Here is a 19,676-nt window from a genome sequence, read left to right as displayed (position 1 = left end):
CACCATACATGCATTTGACCAACCTACAAATTGTTTCACTTTCGATTCAAAATGGCGTCACGAAAAAAGTTACAAAATGAAGAAGCATTAGAGTTGTGTTGTAGCAGCTGAAATACTTGGCAGTCAACAAGTTAAAGAAAAAAATCTCTCGCGTATTTATTCTTACTGTAGCGAAGTTTGTCGATCAGACAAGAGTAGCCCAATAATCAACGGCGGGTGCAGTTGGTTTACTGCCTTTCCTTTTATTTGTTAGTTTAAAATTAGGGGCGGCTATGCGCAGGTAGCCCTTGTATAACTTTGCGCGGAATTCCGACGTAAACAATCAACCAATAGTCGGCCTTTCTCACCTTTTACTAGTTCACCTTTCATTCCACTGGTAGAAGTGTTGACGTCATCTTCGTAGTTGCCATGGAGAAGGTAATCTCGCAGTGGATCTGTGTAGTGTAAACACTGTACTACCGCATTTATGAAACACTGTTCGAAAAAAAAATGTAATATTTCATGTATATTGGATAAAGTTTACTATTTGGTTTGTCAAAAAAAAATATGTTCGTTTGTTCTTTTACAGAAAAGATTGCGAGGAAAAACACAACTAACACATTTACAGACTGCATTGTTTATACTGTAGTTTGTATATTATTTGTTTTTGAATTTCGCGCAAAGCTACTCGAGGGATATCTGTGCCAGCCGTCTCTAATTTAGTAGTGTAAGACCAGAGGGAAGACAGCTAGTCATCACCACCCACCTCCAACTCTTGGGCTACTCTTTTACCAACGAATAGTGGGATTGAGCGTCACATTATAACGCTCCCACGGCTGTAAGGGCGAACATGTTCGGCGCGATCGGGATTCGAACCTGCGGCCCTCGGATTACGAGTCGAACCCCTTAACCCACCTGGCTATGCCGGGACGTTGTATATTGTTTCGTTACTTTTTATGACAGTCACTCAGATGAAGGAAAAACCAGTTACTTTTAGTATTTTGTCATTATTCAACTTGTCGTTGGTTCAAATACCACCACCGAACATGCTCGGATTTTCGGTCGTTGGGGCTTTATAATGTTATGGGCAATCCCACTTTTCGTCAGTAACGAGTAGCCCAAGAGTTGGCGATGGGTGATAGTGACGTCCGTTCGTTTGTTTGTAATTAAGCACAAAGCTACACGATGCTCTGTCCACCAAGGGTATCGAAACCCAATTTCTGACATTGTAAGTCTACAGACATACTGTTGTTCCTCTTAGGGACGATACTGACTTACGATTTGCAACTCGTTGTCGCAAAACAGTAATCTACAATTTCGAGCCATGGGTGCGTTATGGGAGTGACGGTCAAATACAACTATTCAATTAAATTCTCCCCCAGTTGGCTCAGTGGTAAATCTGACGTCTTATTACAGTAAAATCCCGTTTTCGATACCCGCGGTGGGCACGGCACAAATAGCTTATTGTTTAGCTTTATTTAACAATAATTGAATCAATTTGAGTAGGCTAAGAGTCGGCGGTGGGTGCTTTTGACTAGGTGTGTTCCCTTAGTTTACCAATTTAAAATTAGGTACGATTGTGTAGATATTTCTTGTGTAGCTTTGCGCGAATATATAAAAAAACAACACACCAGAAAAACACTTAAGTTTTTATTATCGACAGAATGGACGAACACTACATACATCAACAACACTGAGTGTTAAACTTACCGTGTTTCCTAAGTTATTCAGACCAGATAATTTCCAAGTTGTTATACTGTCAACAGAAGAGTTGCTATCGTATCCACTGCTTGTTGAATCCTGTTTGCATCAGAATAATAGGAGAAGATAAAACTATTTAGAAATATGTACGGTCTCTCTCATTAAGAACATAAATTGTTTGTTTATTTGTAATGAAACACAAAGCTTTAAAATGGGCTATCTGTGTTCTGCGCACCACACGTATCGATACCCGATTTCTAGCGTTGTAAGCCCGCATACATTCCGCTGTGTCAGTGGGAAGTCGGCTATTTTGAAGTGTGGATCACAAGTTGTTTGTCTGTTTGTTTTTGAATTTCGCACAAAGCTACTCGAGGGCTATCTGTGCTAGCCGTCCCTAATTTTGCAGTGTAAGATTAGAGGGAAGGCAGCTAGTCATCACCACTCACCGCCAACTCTTGGGCTACTCTTTTACCAACGAATAGTGGGATTGACCGTCACATTATAACGCTCCCACGGCTGAAAGGGCGAGCACGTTTGGCGCGACGGGGATGTGAACCCGCGATCCTCGGATTACGAGTCGCACGCCTTAACGCGCTTGGCCATGCCGGGCCATGGATCACAAGTTGTAGTGGACAGATTAGGGTAATGTGCTCCAGCCTAAATAGTACAATACGTAACAACCTGGGTGTTGATTCAAAAGATGCAATATATAAATGAATGGGAGGTACAGAGGAAGTACAGTTTCTAACGAAGAGAATGGATCGTTCGTTATTCGTAGAACTGCAATAGAAGTGCCCTACTTTAGTTGGCACATTGTGATCTATATAGCTTTATTTCAAAATTCAACATTAACTTTTCATAATTTTAAACTAGATCTATCTTTAATTCATTGAACTAAAAGCCCACCCGCCCCTGTCTCAACACACAAACGACATAATTACATGTTCGTTAAAACAGTAAAGCGAACAATAATATTTTATTTATTTGTGAGTGTGTAAAAATATAACATGCGGTAATTCGTCAGTAATGTTTGTCGGCAGGACAGTTACTTTAATACGAATCGAATACTTTTCCAACAGCGTTTGTATTTATTAAATCAACAGGATCAAATAACTAATGAAAAGCTTCAGTTGTGTAATAATATATTTTGATTAATGTTAGTCGTTATACTTCTACAATAGATGACGCCACGTTTGCTTATATACTTTTAAACTAACAGTTACGATTAGGTGTAAGCTAAGTCATTGATCAACAACAATAGATGCCGCTTTATAACGAATTACAATATACTTGTATTTAAATACAATTATGTATGTAAGATTGTTAGAACTGTTAGAAAGAATAATAGATGTAGTATTATAACTATTCGGTAGCGTGTTGTGCAGCGAAAACGACTTCCAGGACACGCTGTGTGTTATTGACAGAAGTGATAGTTTAACGATTGTCTGCCTTCTTTCTTTTTATTTTCTTTGCATCAAAAGTACGAAAACAATTTGATTTAACTTTTATGTTTTCGACTAGATAGATCTTTATAAGGTACAATTAGGTGCCAACTTTGGCCTAAATATAAACCACATATACAAAGTAATTCAACAAGAATTGATCAAATTTGACGAACATATTTGCGTAAGTCTAAGCACGTGAGCTATCAGTCTAACATTTCCACTACAGCTTCACGTAATATTAAAGTGGATCGTTTAGTTTTGTTTTTTTTTGTCATTTGGATTAAATACGGCGAACACTTCAAGACAGATTTACTAAATGTTTTGAAATTGTACTAATTGAAGAGCGTTTAGCGTCACTGATATTACATTAAGCAATTCATATAAATAATAAAGCTCGACATGATTGTAACGATTGGACTGGGGCGATGACAAGAAACTGTTGATCTCAATTCCATGCCGTTACTATAGAAGAAGCTATTAACACTGTTTTAGAAAGGAAACTACCAACATATATTTTAAAGAATCTGGTTGGTTCTGTGAAGTAAAGGTGTGTTCAGAATAATAGGGCTACTATCGGATGTCACTTTCCAACTTGCTGAAGTTTGTTGGTGTGTATCGACAAAATATCTTGATACTTGATCAAAAACACCCTAGGTGTGGAAAAAATGCCACCATAGAAAGACTGAGCGTGAGACTTCGAGGTATGAAATGAAAATTGGCGATCAAACTTGTAGCTTCATTTATAGTGTTGATAAGAACTTAAGAGCAAATATTCATCAGTTAGTTAGTTTTACCCGCCATCATGCTTCACGTTCAACAAAAAACGCGCTCTAGCTAACTAATGAATGTTTATTTGCTGTATAATTATTATCAATGCTATAAATGTCACCACTACTCTGGCCGCTAATTTTTGTTTCATTACTTCTGTTTTGGAATTTCGCACAAAGCTACTCGAGGGCTATCTGGGCTAGCCGTTCCGAATTTAGCACTGTAAGACTAGAGGGAAGGTAGCTAGTCATCATCACCCATCGCCAACTCTTGGGATACTTTTTTACCAACGAATAGTGGGATTGACCTTTACATTATAACGCCCCCACCGGTGAAAGAGCAAGCATGTTTGGTGCAACGGGGATTCGAACCCGCGACCCCGGATTACAAGTCGAACGCATCATGCTGGGCCGTGTTACATTACTTTAAGTCGTACACTCAGTTGTTTCATGGCCCCACATTTTGTTCCACACCTAAGATATTTTTGATCAGATTATAAAAACAAGTGAACAGTATTTTAAATACCATTATATTTTTAGCACGTAAGCTTGCTAGGTTTGTTAGAACATTTGAAATCAGGGTATATATATATATACGTTAAATTTCTATTTATATGTCAAATTCCATCTCACGATTTTATTCAGTTTCTCGAGTGCCTAACGGTGAATTTGAAGAGTTGTAACCTTAGAAACCGGGCGTCGGTAACAGCAGAAACAGCACATGCGCAGCTCTGCACTTGACAACAAACAAACATATTTATCTCAATATTTTAAACCTTTTACCTCCATTTTCGAAACTTGGACTTGATATGTTGTTTTCGTGAGTCTTTGCAAGGAATCTTGAAAAACATCCAAGTTCTCATATGTATGATTTTTTAAAGTTCTACATACACGACAGACGTAATCTTAAGGTCAGTTATGGAATGTTACTCTAAATAACCGTATCCTTTAGTTCAGTTATTTAATAATACTTTAACTACCCGTAACCTTTAGGTCAATTATGTAATAATACTCTGAACACCCATGACTTTTAGGTCAGTTATGTAATAATACTCTAAACACCCGTGACTTTTAGGTCAGTTTTGTGATAATTTTCCCGATAATGAAGTTTCAGTTTACTTTTAAATCTCTGTTCTTTATCTAATATTTTGTTTCTGCTCTTGAGTTCACCTCGTGTTACTTGATAATAATTTGTGGTCAGTTATGCGAAATGTTAAAATTACTCAACAGGTACGTAACTTTTTAGGTCTCTAGCGCTACTGAATTGTAATGATTTATTTTAACATAATGTTAATAATAAAGTCGATGGAAATTAAGAAATTTCTATCATCTAACTACCATGGAAAAACGTTGGATATACAATCACATTGTTTGACCGAGTTCATGTTTATTTTCAGATATTACTCTCTTCAAGTATATTTTCTGATATTACTTTCTTCAAGTATATTTTCTCATATTACTCTCTCCAAGTATATTTTCTTATATTACTCTCTTTATGTTTATTTTCTTATATTACTCTCTTCAAGTATATTTTCCCATATTACTTTCTTCAAGTATATTTTCTGATATTACTCTCTTCAAGTATATTTTCTGATATTACTCTCTTCAAGTATATTTTCTGTTATTACTCTCTTCAAGTATATTTTCTGATAATATTGTCTCTTATATAAAACTTGTAAGTACAAAAATAACTTATCAGCAGTGTCTGAACTTCGTGAACAAAAGGTATCATCGATATGTTTTTCGTTTTCCTTTGAAACGTTAGGATCCGTCATGGCCAGGAGGGCGTTATAATGTGACGGTAAATCCCACTATTCGTTGGTAAAAAGAGTAGCCCAACACTTCACATTATAACGTCTGTTGTATTAGTCGAATGCACATAGTAGTTTTATGTGTGTTTTTTCTGGCTCTCTTTCTCTCGTTTCATTCCAGTCCAGTAGAGATCATGACCAGTGTTGCCTCTAATTGTTTCATACCACGGGCAGAATGGATATTTTCCTGTGCGCCAGCATCAAAGCAATGTGCGGATATGTACTTCCAGTTTTTTAGAGGGGGTATTTAGAAGACATAAACCCTGTTGGATCATTAGGATGTTTTACAGTGATACCAATTGGTTATTGGGCTTTAGGCCTATCAACCTCCATGGTCATTAAGGCCGTCAATGTCTTGAGAATCCTCATCATTACTGAGGATGTGCGTGGCAGTTGACTGTTTTTTGTGCGGCGGTGCAGCTTAGAGGAAACACTGGCCATGACTTCAAAATTTCAGCTAGTAATCTCTATACAACAGTGGTAGAAACGCCATCTATATTAGCAAATCGCTTGATAACAACGATTGCATTGTGAACGAGATTAGGTTGGAGAAGTGTAATTTTCATCAATTTCATTTACGCCATAACACACCAGAATTAAGCTAAGCAATTTTTAACAATGTGTTATTTATTTCTTAATCCATTTCAATACCATATTTTACTAATAATTGTTTTACTGAGTTTATGTGCCTGTTTATTAATCAAAAGAACTAGGAAATCCAGGAAATCTTGCTTCATGTTACTGGCGTGGGTCAATTTGACCGAGTATTATATTGTCTTAAACTACGATGTCCAAAGGGTCTAAAAATTTGGAATACATACTTGGAATCTAACTTCACGAAACTAGATAAACTAAATAACTTTTATAAATTCTTAAATATAACTAGATTAACTCGATCGTGACTTTTAGTTACAAGCTTATTTAAAACAGTACTAAGAACCTTTTTATTATTTCAATTTCACTCGTACAGATATTATTACAGTGATATTTTGAAATATTTTAACAGCCTTGAATTAAGTTGTCAAGGAAGGATGAACTCATTTGAGATCGCCACCTCTCGAGAAAATACTTCATTAATGATTCATCAATTTGGGGGGGATATTATGAAAATCAGACCTTTTTCTACTGAAACTTACTTGTACTAATATATTTGGTAATCCTTAGAAAATGACTCCATATGATCAAATAAACAACATTGTCTTAATATCGTATAGCATTAAACAATGATTAAGACCCAAAGGGAAAAAAAAACAAACAACTACAATTTAAGCTTTATTGTACATTCTACTTTTCCCAAAACAGTTGAGGCATTTGCTACGATCTCTAAAAATAAAAATTTGGTCCTCTGTGATTTTCGATTATTCTCAAGACAGAAGAAAAACTGAAAACTTTACATACGCAGTTATAACCGAATAGTTACAAAATATACATCTTAGAAATCAGAAACTACGACAAGCACTTTTTTCTTTAGCTGAAGGGATTTAAACTCAATGATTTTACACATGTGTTTTGACTAAAAGAATTTTGGCCAAACAAAAGACAAAATGTAAATACAATTTCCCTCGTACATTTTTTTGTGTTTTCGTATATTTCCATGGAGATGTTGCTGGCCTCTGAAGTTGTTTTTGATGTTGTTGTATTTAATTATCAGGAAACAGCCGCAGAGCGTAACAATTAACAATAAAAATGAATGGGTTAAAAATTATATTACTTTACAAAGAGAAGTTTTATGCGAGGTGAATGTTTTCTTTCAGAAAATATATTAAAAAAAATATTCAGTGTGTATTACGTGTCGGTTGTAGGACTTAGGCCTAGAACAGATGCAATTGATATGAGTTGTAAACAAAAAAGTTTACAAGAAAGCCGCTCATAAGATATATTGTATCTCGTTTTTGTTACAATCAAAAACTTAAACCTATGTCTACAAACTCTCAAATATCATTATCTTTACTTATCATCCTAATATCTCTCTGAACCTTCCTCCATCACCAAGCAAAGTTTCAATGTCCCAAAACCTTTTCAAAGAACATCGATTCCGCTCTTACAGTCGTGATTTAAATATTAAAAACATTTTGAAAACGAGTTCAATGGCCAACATCCACTTACGGCTCTAATTAAAAATTCTACGTTCATTGGTCAGTTTGCAAACATGATGCACGGTCCGGCATGGCCAGGTGATTAGGGCACTCGACACGCAATATGAAAATCGCGTATTCGAGTCCTCGTCACACTAAACATCTTCGCCCTTACAGCCGTGGGGGCTTTATGATGTTACGGTCAATCCCACTGTTCGTTAGTAAAAGAGTAGCCCAAGAGTTGGCGGTGGGTGGCGATGACTAGCTGCCTTCCCTCTAGTCTTACAGTACTAAATTAAATAACGCAGATAGCCCTTATGTAACTTTGCGCGAAATTCAAAAACAAACAATCTAGTAGTTTAAAATATTTTTTTAGGCTTCAAACCACAAGTTTTTTTTTCTGTTTTTCTTGTATCCCATCTCTTGTAAAAGCCATTTTTCATCACAGCAAACCTCATGAAGGGCTATTACCCAAAACACTATTTTTCGTATGTTTCAATACTTTTTTTTTTTTAATTTGGCAAATATTTCACGTCGTTTGATTTCATCTACGTTTTGTAATTTTTTCGTCCACGCAATTTTGTTTAACTGCCACACTTCAATACTGTATATCGCTGTTATTATTACTTTAAATATGATTTTTTTTCTCGCATTGTTGAAATCATGTTGTTTGACGTCATGTTACCCAAACGTTTATTATTTCCTACTTATCTGTCCTGGGTGGTGAAACTTGAGGTAGCTTTCGGTAAGTCGTAATGGTGACGCACGTTACACGTGGAAAGTTTAATCTACCACGTGGCTGTCTTTTGTTTAATTAATGTGTGCGAGTTTCTAAGAATGAGTTTTTCTATGTTATTTACTTTTCAAGAAAAAACGTGGCTGATTCGAGGGTGTTATCAGAGTGTAAAAATGTTTACAGAGTAAAGGTTATGTTTCATCAAAAATGTTTATCAGAAGTGAGACTGTTTGCTGTTCAGTACTTCATTGCACATCAGAACACACGAATCCCAATTACACTGCCTTACGAGTTTTGAAATTACAAAGGTAGGCCTAGTTAGGCTTAGTTTCGCAGCAAATAATTGCATGTTCTCACAATAGAGCAACAGTTGCAAAATATTATAGCCTGATTGGCACCGTATATAGTATTTTAAAGCTGTTACAACGAATGAACATCTTTGAAAAACTAAATAATTATTTTCTGGCTAATTTATAAAAAAAATTTTTTTGTCTCTTTCTTTTGTGGAACCTTCGTTGGGATTTTTAGTAATGGATATACTCGTGTATATTAACTGTTCTTTCGTTCTATGATTAACACTAATTTTAGATTTGCAGACACTTATACAGTCCTAAATGTAATAAACTTTTGTGTTCGAACGGTTGTAAGCAACATTTTTAACGTTTGCTGACTAAAGGAAGTTCCGGGTCGTAATTAAAACTTTAAGATCAACAAGTGTAAAAAGACAGGCTTAGAATACCGTGAAACTTCTAAAAGTCTGACATCATTGTTTTTAGTCAATTCAAAAATAGAACGTTTGATTTCTTTTTGGGTTTTTTTCAACCTGGTAGAGTGTATAGTTAGTTTTCGTTCCAGCTGGTAATTAGTTCGTCCATAACGTTTTAAGAACATTTGAACACTGTGGTAACTGGTAGGTTACGTTTACCAATGACGCTATAAGCGCTACATTGACTTAAAGAAATATAAACTTATTATTTACGTGGACTGTATTTAGAGTTATTGTCACGAATTATTTTAAAAGAGTCCACAAACAAAATAAACAACATTATATAGCGCACAGGCAAGAAAAAGTGTTTTGGATTATTTGGGCACTTTCCTATTTTTTTCTGGGAATTGTGAGCCCTACTTTACACTACTAAATTAGGGAGGGCTAGCGCAGATAGCCCTCATGTAGCTTTATGCGAAATTCAAACAAAATCAAACAAACTGTCACGTTTGTTGTTTGTTTGTTTTTTCGCGCGGATTGCTGGAAAGTGCGACAAATGATAAGGTAAAAATGGCACATTACCCTATTGTCTTGTTTTATTCAAGCTTGAAGTTTGAATAATCTACTGTAAACTATGCGTTTCTAATATAGAGGGCAGCACCCTCTGTAAACTTCGATAGGTTTACGTTTTCCCCTAATTGGAATTTACTAAAGAGTCGAAAAGATTAAGATAAAAATAATGAAACCACTGCTTGTTTTAACGGATCTGATATAGTGAGATGAAATTTTACGAATACGTGAAAATTAATTCACAGGCTTTATCGTCACGTAATATGTTTCTTTGTTTAAACAAAGTCTTTCAAACTCTCTCGGAAACTTATCGTTAACTCTAGGATATAGAGAAGGGATAAGTTATTCCAGTTACTACTGTGCATATGTGTAGAATTAATTCCAGAAAAAGAAAGATTCGAATATCATCATTATAAATACATGAAACAGGGATATTACCCGATTCCCTATTGTTGTTGGTAACAATGCCAACAGAGAACCAGGAAGTTGAAATCAATTAATGGAGAATATTAAAAAAAAAAAAATGCAGTTAACTCAGAATGTTGAAATGATTGTTAAAAATATTGTTTTGTTTTTAAATTATAATTTTTGATAACTAAACAAGTTTGTTCGTTTTTATAATTTCCCGCAAAAGTACACGAGGGCTATCTGCGCTAGCCGTCCCTAATTTAGCAGTGTAAGACTAGAGGGAAGGCAGCTAGTCATCACCACCCACCGCCAACTCCTGGGCTACTCTTTACCAACGAATATTGGGATTGACCGTCACATTATAACGCCCCCACGGCTGAAAAGGCGAGCATGTTTGGTACGACCGGGATTCGAATCCGCGACCCTCGGATTACGAGTCAAACGCCTCAACACACTTGGCCATGCTGGGCCATTTTGTTTTCTACTATATAATTTTATCTTATATTTACTGTTTAACTAATTATAAACTTTTCGAAATTTTCCTCAAATAGAACTACGAATCTGAAATTCAAATAATCAGTAGCGTATCAATAGTCCAGCTTGTTGTATGGAACGTAATACATTCTAAATATACACGCTTCTTTGTTATAATGTGACGGTCAATCCCACTATTCGTTGGTAAAAGAGTAGTCGAAGAGTTGGCGGTGGGTATTGAGGACTAGCTACCTTCCCTCTAGGCTTACACTGCTAAATTATGGACGGCTAGCGCAGACAGCCCTCGTGTAGTTTTGCGCGAATTTCAGAAACAAAAATTTCTTTAATGAGAAGTTGAGAAGCGAATGTCAAAATACATTTTCATCACGTGTGCTGAAACTTGAGAGTGTATTTGTAGCAAATATTGTATGTTTACTAATTCTTTAACAGTAAGTATTGGTATATTAGTAAAACAATTAGGCCTAGTTATTTAACAGTAATCACTGGTATATTGGTTAAACAAAAAGGCCTAGTTATTTAACAGTAATCATTGATATATTAGTAAAATAAATAGGCCTAGTTATTTAACAGTAATAATTGATATATTAGTAAAACAATTAGCTTTAATTTTTTAACAGTTATCATTATTATATTAGTAAAACAATTAGGCCTAATTCTTTAACAGTAACCATTGGTATATTTGTAAAACAATTAGGCCTAGTTACTTAACAATAATCATTAGTATATTAATAAAACAATTAGGCCTAGTTATTTAACAGTAATCATTGGTATATTAATAAAACAATTAGGCCTAGTTATTTAAATGTTTTGGAACTTTTCTGTTCGAAAGAAGGCAAAAATGAATAAATATAATAAGTGTACTTCTTTAAGACAATTATCAGATTTTGTTTATTCGTAATTAAGCACAAAGCTGTACAAAAGGCTATCTGTGCTCTTCTCAGCACAGGTATCGGTTTCTAGCATTGCAAGTCCACTGGAGGCCAATTCTAAGACTAATTTTCGGGAAAGATTCTCAAATGGAAGATGAACAAGTTTGGTTCTTAAAAGAAATAAATGATCCTTCATTAAAACAGTTAGATACGTTTGTTTGCGATTATAACAACCGGAGTATTTCGTTTGTTCAAGATCTTACTAGGAGTATTTTTGTCAGTGGTTTGTTTTGGGGAGCAGGGTGGATAAAGTTCTAAAGTAACTTCTGGCGTTGGGGAATTGGTTTTTGAACAAAGGTGACCTCTTAATGAGGAATAATGTTCTCGACATCAATTCAGTTGGATTTGAAAATCTTGTGAAGAGTTGGCATACAACCAATCCTTCTTGTATAAACGTCCAAAATAAACATTTTTCTCAGTATGTTAGACGAAGAAATATGGAAAGCTACATTGGGTCCACAACCCAACACTTACATCAAAGAATTAGTGTGAAGCATATACAAACGTAGTGTCGTTGGAGTATTACTGTTTTCACCTTTGATCCATGAATACAAACCTCGAGACGACCGTGCGAGGATATAGCCTTCGTGTAATTCTGCGCGAAATTCTGAAACAAAAGAAACTTACACTACGATTTGTGTACGTTATTTTCCTTCTGACTCGTGCAAAGAGCGTGTTTGTGTTTTTCTTATAACAAAGCCACATCGGGCTATCTGCTGAGCCCACCGAGGGGAATCGAACCCCTATTTTAGCTTTGTAAATCCGTTGACTTACCACTGTACTAGCGGGGGGCTCGTGCAAAGAGAGTTACGTGTATCAGAGAGGCATTGGATGTCTTCAACAAATAAAACTGGAATGAATATATGTATTATCTTAACGCGTACCGCATTTATATTATCTGATTGGTTGTGATGCTCGACTAGCAATCTAGGGGTTGGGGGTTCGAATCCCATCGTTGGTGAACAGTAGCCTAAACGATGGAAGGGGGGATGAGGTAGTGTTAATTAGTTGCCTTCCCTCTGTTTTCAAAGCCCCTCAGTGTCGCAGCTGTATGTCTGTTGACTTACAACGCTAGAAAACGGGTTTCGATACTTAATCTGAACAAACGCACAAACAAACAACTCTTTTCAAAATTAAGGACAGCTAGTGAATATAACCCACAAGTAGTTTCCCTCGAAATTCGACAAAAAACAAAGTATTATTTGATAAAAATGTTTTGATCCCGAATGTAACTCTATAATGAAAATTATGAAAAATTAATAATTATGAAAAATATAGGACTATAAGTCAGTTCAATATAGGACTATAACAAGTCAGTTCAATATAGGACTATAAGTCAGTTCCACCTCTGCAAACCATTGATTAGTGCATGTAATTGTATTTAAAAGAAAGTGAACGATTACATGCGTCAGAAAAACAGAAATGTAATTTGTAAAGTTACGTGACTGTAATTCAATCAAAACCATTACTACACCTCTCATTTTTCTGTATTTCTAGTTAACATATCAATCAATTTAGGAAAGGATAACCCGATTTGTACTTGACTCGTTATTCGAGGATCGCGGGTTCGAATCTCCCTCACACCAAACATGCTTGCCCTTTTAGCCGTGGGGGCGTTATAATGTTTCGATCAATCCCACTATTGGTTAGTAAAAGAGTAGTCCAAGAGTTGGTGGTGGGTGGTAATGACTATTTGCCTTGTCTCTAGTTTTGCACTGCTAAATTAGAGGCGGCTAGCGCAGATAGCCCTCGAGTAGCTTTGCACGAAATTAACAAAAACCAAACTAAACCCATTTTGTTGTTTTGTGATTAATTACAAAGAAACAAAAGTATCAAAGGAAAGAGGCAATGTATAGGTGAAGAGGTTAGGCTTTAATATGACTAATAATTTCGTCTTGATACAAAGGATCTATGCACTGAATTGTAGGCTTAACAGAAAGGCGTTTCATTGTGGTGTCATTCATGGTTTTCTATTCTAGGATTTAAAAGAAATAACCTGGGGATTCAGGACACCATCAAATCGAATCGGGAACACGGGTCCCCTGTGTCAGTACCTTGGTGATTATGGTCCTTGAACCGGAATCTTTGGCTTACAGACTGGGATTCAGTCATCGAACATGCTCACCCTTGTGTGTGTATGTCATAATGTGACGACTATTCCAATATTCATTGGTTAAAGAATAGTCCAAGAGTTAACGGTGGGTATTGTTAACCAGCTGCCTTCCCTCCGGTGTATCACTTCAAAATTAGAGTTGATTAGGACAGGTAATCCTTTGAGTGAAATTCAACGAGCAAAGAACCAAGTTGGATTTGGATGGAACCCTATGCAATAATATGAATAAGTGGAATCTATATCTTAACAAGTGCAGGACTTCACACAGGAATCTACATCTTTACCATTAAAGAAGCAAAAAACGGAAGCTTGTGAGAAATAGGACAGATATTCGTAAACATTATTTTTATTGTTTTATTTTTTTACACTTAAACTTTAAACGCCGAAAGATGGCGATGCAGTATAAAACAATATTTTTTTAAAATTTTTTATCAGAACGTATGCAATTTTCTTGATTAATAACGCAAATGATTGGCATTACGATTTTTAAAGTATGCACGCGCATGAAGACCCTAGAACTCTACAGGCCAAGGACAATGTCACGTCACACACACAAAACGGAAGTTATTATGATGATTTTGCCTTTTCTTAGATAACTTTGAACAAAGGAACGTGTTCAAAATGACTATTCCGAAAATGAGTACAAACGAAAGTGTGTACAAACCACGAAGCGTGTTACCTTGGCCCCAAGCGTACCATATAATTACGTTTCTCTAACTGCTGCCTCAAAATCATATAAATATTAGATTATATGTTATTTATTACAATAAACTAATTAAATATTCTTGTATGTTTATATGCAAAAACGGCTCGTTTGGGTTGAGAAAATATTTTACATAGAAGAGCGAACAACGTTTCGACCTTCTTCGGTCATCGTCAGGTTCACAAAGAAAATTTTCTCAACCCAAACGAGTCGTTTTTGCATATAAATTTCTCAACAAGTGGGTTTCTCGACATCACTGATTATTCTTGTATGTGTAATAAACATGGTTTTAATAATTAAAATTACACCAACACTTAAGCAACTTTAAAGCAATAACACAGAAAGTGTTAATTTGAATAAGTTGTTGGGGTTTTAAGCAAATTAATATGCGGTTTATAAATACAAGTTCATCAGCACAGGCAGTGACATCGTAGACTAAACATGTTGGATGAATTACCGAACACTCAGTGTTTGTTACATGTTACAGGTGTTATCTTACCCTGACATCACAACACTGAATGTCTGTAACATGTTACAAGTGTTATCTTACCCTCACATGACAGCACTGGATGTCTGAAACATGCTACAAGTGTTATCTTACCCTCACATGACAGCACTGGATGTCTGAAACATGCTACAAGTGTTATCGTACCCTGATATGACAACACTGGACGTCTGTAACATTTTACAAGTGTTATCTTACCCTAACATGACAACACTGGATGTCTGTAACATGTTACAAGTGTTATCGTACTCTGACATGACAACATTGGATGTTTGTAACATGTTACAAGTGTTATCTTACCCTAACATGACAACACTGGATGTCTGTAACATGCTACAAGTGTTATCGTACTCTGACATGACAACATTGGATGTTTGTAACATGTTACAAAGCTTATCTTACCACGATATGACAACATAGGGTGAGAACTAGTTTTGCCCCCATATAATATATAGAAGCATTTCTTGAGGCCACTGTTTCTAATGGCCTTAAACTATGTTTCAAGGTCTCCGATCTAAGCCTACGGGTACCTGGATTAAAAGCAGATAAATCATAAAAACAATGTAACAATTCCACTACGGTTCTGACATTCAGTACAACGTATTGTATTTCCGTAATGAGCTCTCGAACGTTCGCCTTCGGGGCCTATGTTTTTCTTGCCGTTCAGAGAAGCAAAATGTATTCTGTGGTTTTGCATAGTCCGATCATCAAATATGTAATATAAAGACGTCGACATGGTACAATAAACTTTATTTTAACATATAGGCAAAACAACGTTCATATTACACAATAAAGCTTTTAAAAATAGAAAAATAATTATATGTTCCGGGACCATCATAAACTGTTCGCGTATATTTTTACTTCTGAAGATGTGAGGGGAAGTCAGCGAAACGTGCAGTTGTTTTTAATTTATAAAAAACTGTACTGTGTAATGTAAACCTTTTCTAGCGAATATTTTAAAATATAGTTCAATCTTGTTGGAACGACATGTTATCACAATCCACTTATTACAAGTATTACTTATGCCTGGAGTGATTTGTTTTAAGTTTAGCGTTAAGCTTCGTAAGGCCTATCTGTGCTAGCCGTCCCTAATTTAGCTGTGTAAGACTAGAGGGAAGACAGCTAGTAAGCACCACCCACCGCCATCTCTTGTGCTATTCTTTTACCAACGAATTGTGGGATTGACTGTCACATTAAAACGTCCCCACGACTGAAAGGGCGAGCATGTTCGATGACGGAAATGCAAACCCCACTGGACCTGAGGACTATAGATATGGAACCACGATTAAAACAAATGGTCCCAATTTTTTGCTGTTGGTATTGCAAGCATTACGCTTCTCTAGGTGAAACGTGATAGCAAAGTTTCGTGACGTCGATATAAGTACGTATTGTGGTAAACGTACGAACAAAAATGTATTGAATATACAAATATTTCTGTAACGTATAAATGCCCAATTTTATGGCTGCAGAGTGTTTGCAAAGCATCAAAACGTAAGCCATATGATAACATTTGTTTCTTTGTTTGAAATTAGATCACCTAAGTGTTATCTTAAACGACTCTTTTTTTGATAAATTAACATTAGAACAAGTGTCTGAAACAGTTATTCGCCCTTCTGTTCGAAACAAAACATGCTCGCCCTTTCAGCCGTGGGGCGTTGTAATGTCAAGATCAATCCCACTATTCGTTGGTAAAAGAGTAGCCCAGGAGTTGGCGGTGGGTGGTGATGACTAGCTGCCTTCCCTCTAGTCTTACACTGCTAAATTAGGGACGGCTAGCGCAGATAGCCCTCGAGTAGCTTTGCGCGGAATTCAAAACAAACAAACTATTCGGCCCTCTAGCGACCGAAACAGAAAGTTTTGAAACCTTCAGACATCGCTTGTTGCGGTTGTCAAGATGATTACTTAACGAAACCTATTCCCCTTCAGTGGCACAGCAGCGTGTATTTAGACTTGCAACGCTAGAAACCGGGTTTTTATGCCCCAAAAGATTCAACCCAGTTCTGTACGTCTGTGATTATCTGTTGGGCAGAAATAATATTACCGTTCTATGGAGTTGACTTAACGCATTTTTTTTCCCTAAATTCTTGTTAAAGTTGTCAAAGGTTCTTCATGTACCTGCAGTGAACAAACAGCACAGTATCTCGCACGAATAACTTCAAAGCTTTTAACACGTGAGATTAACATCGCGTTAACGGTATTCAAGGAATTTCTATTTAAAGATTAAACTAACTATTTAACCGCTTCCTCGTAAAATACTTTTAGTGGTTTGTCCAGGTTAAGGACCTATATTTAAGTATGGACTTTATAAAGGACCCCATTAAGTTTCTTTAAGTCAACCATATAATACGAAGCCATATCGTTTCACATCTGGTCCTCATGTTTTCACATTTTTTAATCAGTCAACACCAAACTAGACACAGTGACACAAAATGAGATGGCCCGGCATGGTCAAACGTGTTAAGGCGTTGGACTCGTAATCCGAGGGTGGCGGGTTTGAATCCCGGTCGCACCAAACATGCTCCTCCTTTCAGCCGTGGGGCGTTATAATGTGACAGTCAGTCCCACTCTTCGTTGGTAAAAGAGTAGCCCAGGAGTTGGCGGTGGTGGTGATGACTAGCTGCCTTCCCTCTAGTCTTACACTACAAAATTAGGGACGGCTAGCGCAGATAGCCCTCGAGTAGCTTTGCCCGAAATTCAAAAAACAAACAAACTTGTCAAAATTACAACGTCTCTGCGTGTGTGTAACATATTACAAGTGTTACCTTATCCTGATAACATCTTTACGCGGTTTGTTTGTTTATTTTTGAATAAACATTTTGAATTTTAGCAGTATAAGACTATAGGGAAGGCAGCTAGTCATCACCACCCTACGCCAACTCTTGGCTACTCTTTACCAACGAATAGTGGGATTGACCACAACTTTATAACGCCCCCACGGCTAAAAGGTCGAGCATGTTTGATGCGACGGGATTCGAACCCGCGACCCTCAGATTACGAGTCGCACGCCTTAACCTACCTGGCCATACCAGGGCCTTTTAAGTATGGTCGTTAGTTTCGTCACCACGGTTATCGTGTCTTTGTACCATTGTACGTTGTTTAAATATAATTGTTATATTTACTACGATGTTTGAACCGGAATAACAAACATTAGGGCTATTGTTTATGGTGGTGGTTACAAAACAGTAATAAAAAATAATTAATTGGTTTGTTTTAGAAGTAAACACAAAACTACACAATGGACTATCTGTACTCTGCCCACCACGGGTATCGAAACCCGGTTATTAGCGGTGTCAGTCCGCAAACATGCCGCTGTGCCACAGTTTACAATTTATTACTGAACTCGTAGTTAATTTGTTTACAAATTAATAATATACTGAAACATTAATTATAGAAGAAGTTTCCTATAAAAAACGCATGATATTAAATCAGTGAAGGGAAGTGTATTCGAAACGTATACTTTACCTCATCCATTCTGTACTTTATTGTACTGTACCTTACTATTTTGTACCATATTTTTCCGAGGTCAGTAGGAGACGATTCTGTACTATATATACGTATTTAAAATTACCACAATCTACTAAACTCTATTATTTCATTTTATACTATGCAGTTAAAACGTTGTCTCTTGTTATTTATATTTAGTTAACAAGTGTGAAGTCCAAACTTCATCTAAATTCACTCTGCACCCATCTGTACGGATTATTTTAGAGCACCTGTGGATGTTACGCACGCCGTTTCATATTCGCTCTACAACCACAAACGGGTATAAACGTTGGTCAAAAGAACAAACTGAATATCTTTCTTTCACTGTTTGTTTCGATTGTGTTAAGCCTAAATTGTAATTACACATCACTTAACCGTGTCACACTGAAGTCCTGTATATCGTGGAGTGACTGACGTACGAGCTAGCTGATAAGAACTGTAGACACGCCACCTAGAGGTACATAAGACTAACTGTGGGATGTAGCTGACTTCCGACAGGTGTATAAATTTGTACACAGATACAATATTGCAATCACAGTAATAATTCCTGTTTGACATACATTAATTAAACTACAACATGATACTGTAAACTGTTCTAAGAGTTAACTCAGGTATATAGAACCATTTTTGCAGACATTTTCGAAGTGGGTTCACAGGGGGCCTAACCCATCTGATATAGTTATCGTCACCCTTCAAAATAAAAATAACGAAAAACAATTTTATGTTTCTGTATGTAAGATCAAAACAAAAGACCACGTATAAATTGATTGCATTATGTGCTGACTTATTTGACAAACCTAACTTTATGTGTTACATTACTGTATACTATGTAAATAATGCATTATATATTAGGTCCTGCATGGTCAGGTGTAAGGCGCTCAACTCGTAATCTGAGAATCGCGGGTTCGAATCCCCGTCACACCAAATATGCTCGCCCTTTCAGCCGCGGGGACGTTATTATGTGCAGTCAAGCCACCTAGAGCAAAAGAGTAGCCAAGAGTTGGCGATGACTAGCTGCTTTCCCTCTAATCTTACACCGCTAAATGAGGGACGGTTAGCGCAGATACCCCTCGTGTAGCCTTCGTACAAACAGTGTAACTTCAAGTAAAATACAAGTCATCAATTAAACATGGCTTTTTCCTCTGTGTAAGTAACAGTTTATAGAGACTAAACACATTTTTGAATTTCAAAGAATGCTTTTGGTTTCATAAAAACACTGTAGGATAGTTGAGGGAGTGGTTTGGTTTGTT

The 19,676-nt window shown here is 36.4% G+C and overlaps 1 protein-coding gene across 1 annotated transcript in view; it reads right to left on the bottom strand.

Annotated features, from left to right (window-relative positions):
• LOC143246976 (ubiquitin carboxyl-terminal hydrolase 2-like) overlaps positions 1–19,676 on the bottom strand; it is a 35,290-nt gene that overhangs the window by 11,796 nt on the left and 3,818 nt on the right. The window contains exons 2-3 of the mRNA XM_076494247.1: positions 1,690–1,779; positions 348–474 (exon numbers count right to left, since the gene is read on the bottom strand). Coding sequence (XP_076350362.1) covers positions 348–369 — 22 coding nt within the window. The 5' untranslated portion in view covers positions 370–474; positions 1,690–1,779. The remainder of the gene's footprint in view (positions 1–347; positions 475–1,689; positions 1,780–19,676) is intronic.

Source organism: Tachypleus tridentatus, chromosome 3 (genome assembly GCF_004210375.1).
Source record: "Tachypleus tridentatus isolate NWPU-2018 chromosome 3, ASM421037v1, whole genome shotgun sequence".
NCBI classification, from domain to species: domain Eukaryota; kingdom Metazoa; phylum Arthropoda; class Merostomata; order Xiphosura; family Limulidae; genus Tachypleus; species Tachypleus tridentatus.
Note: the sequence above shows the minus strand (reverse complement) of the source record. Positions and strands in the feature narration are given on the sequence as shown.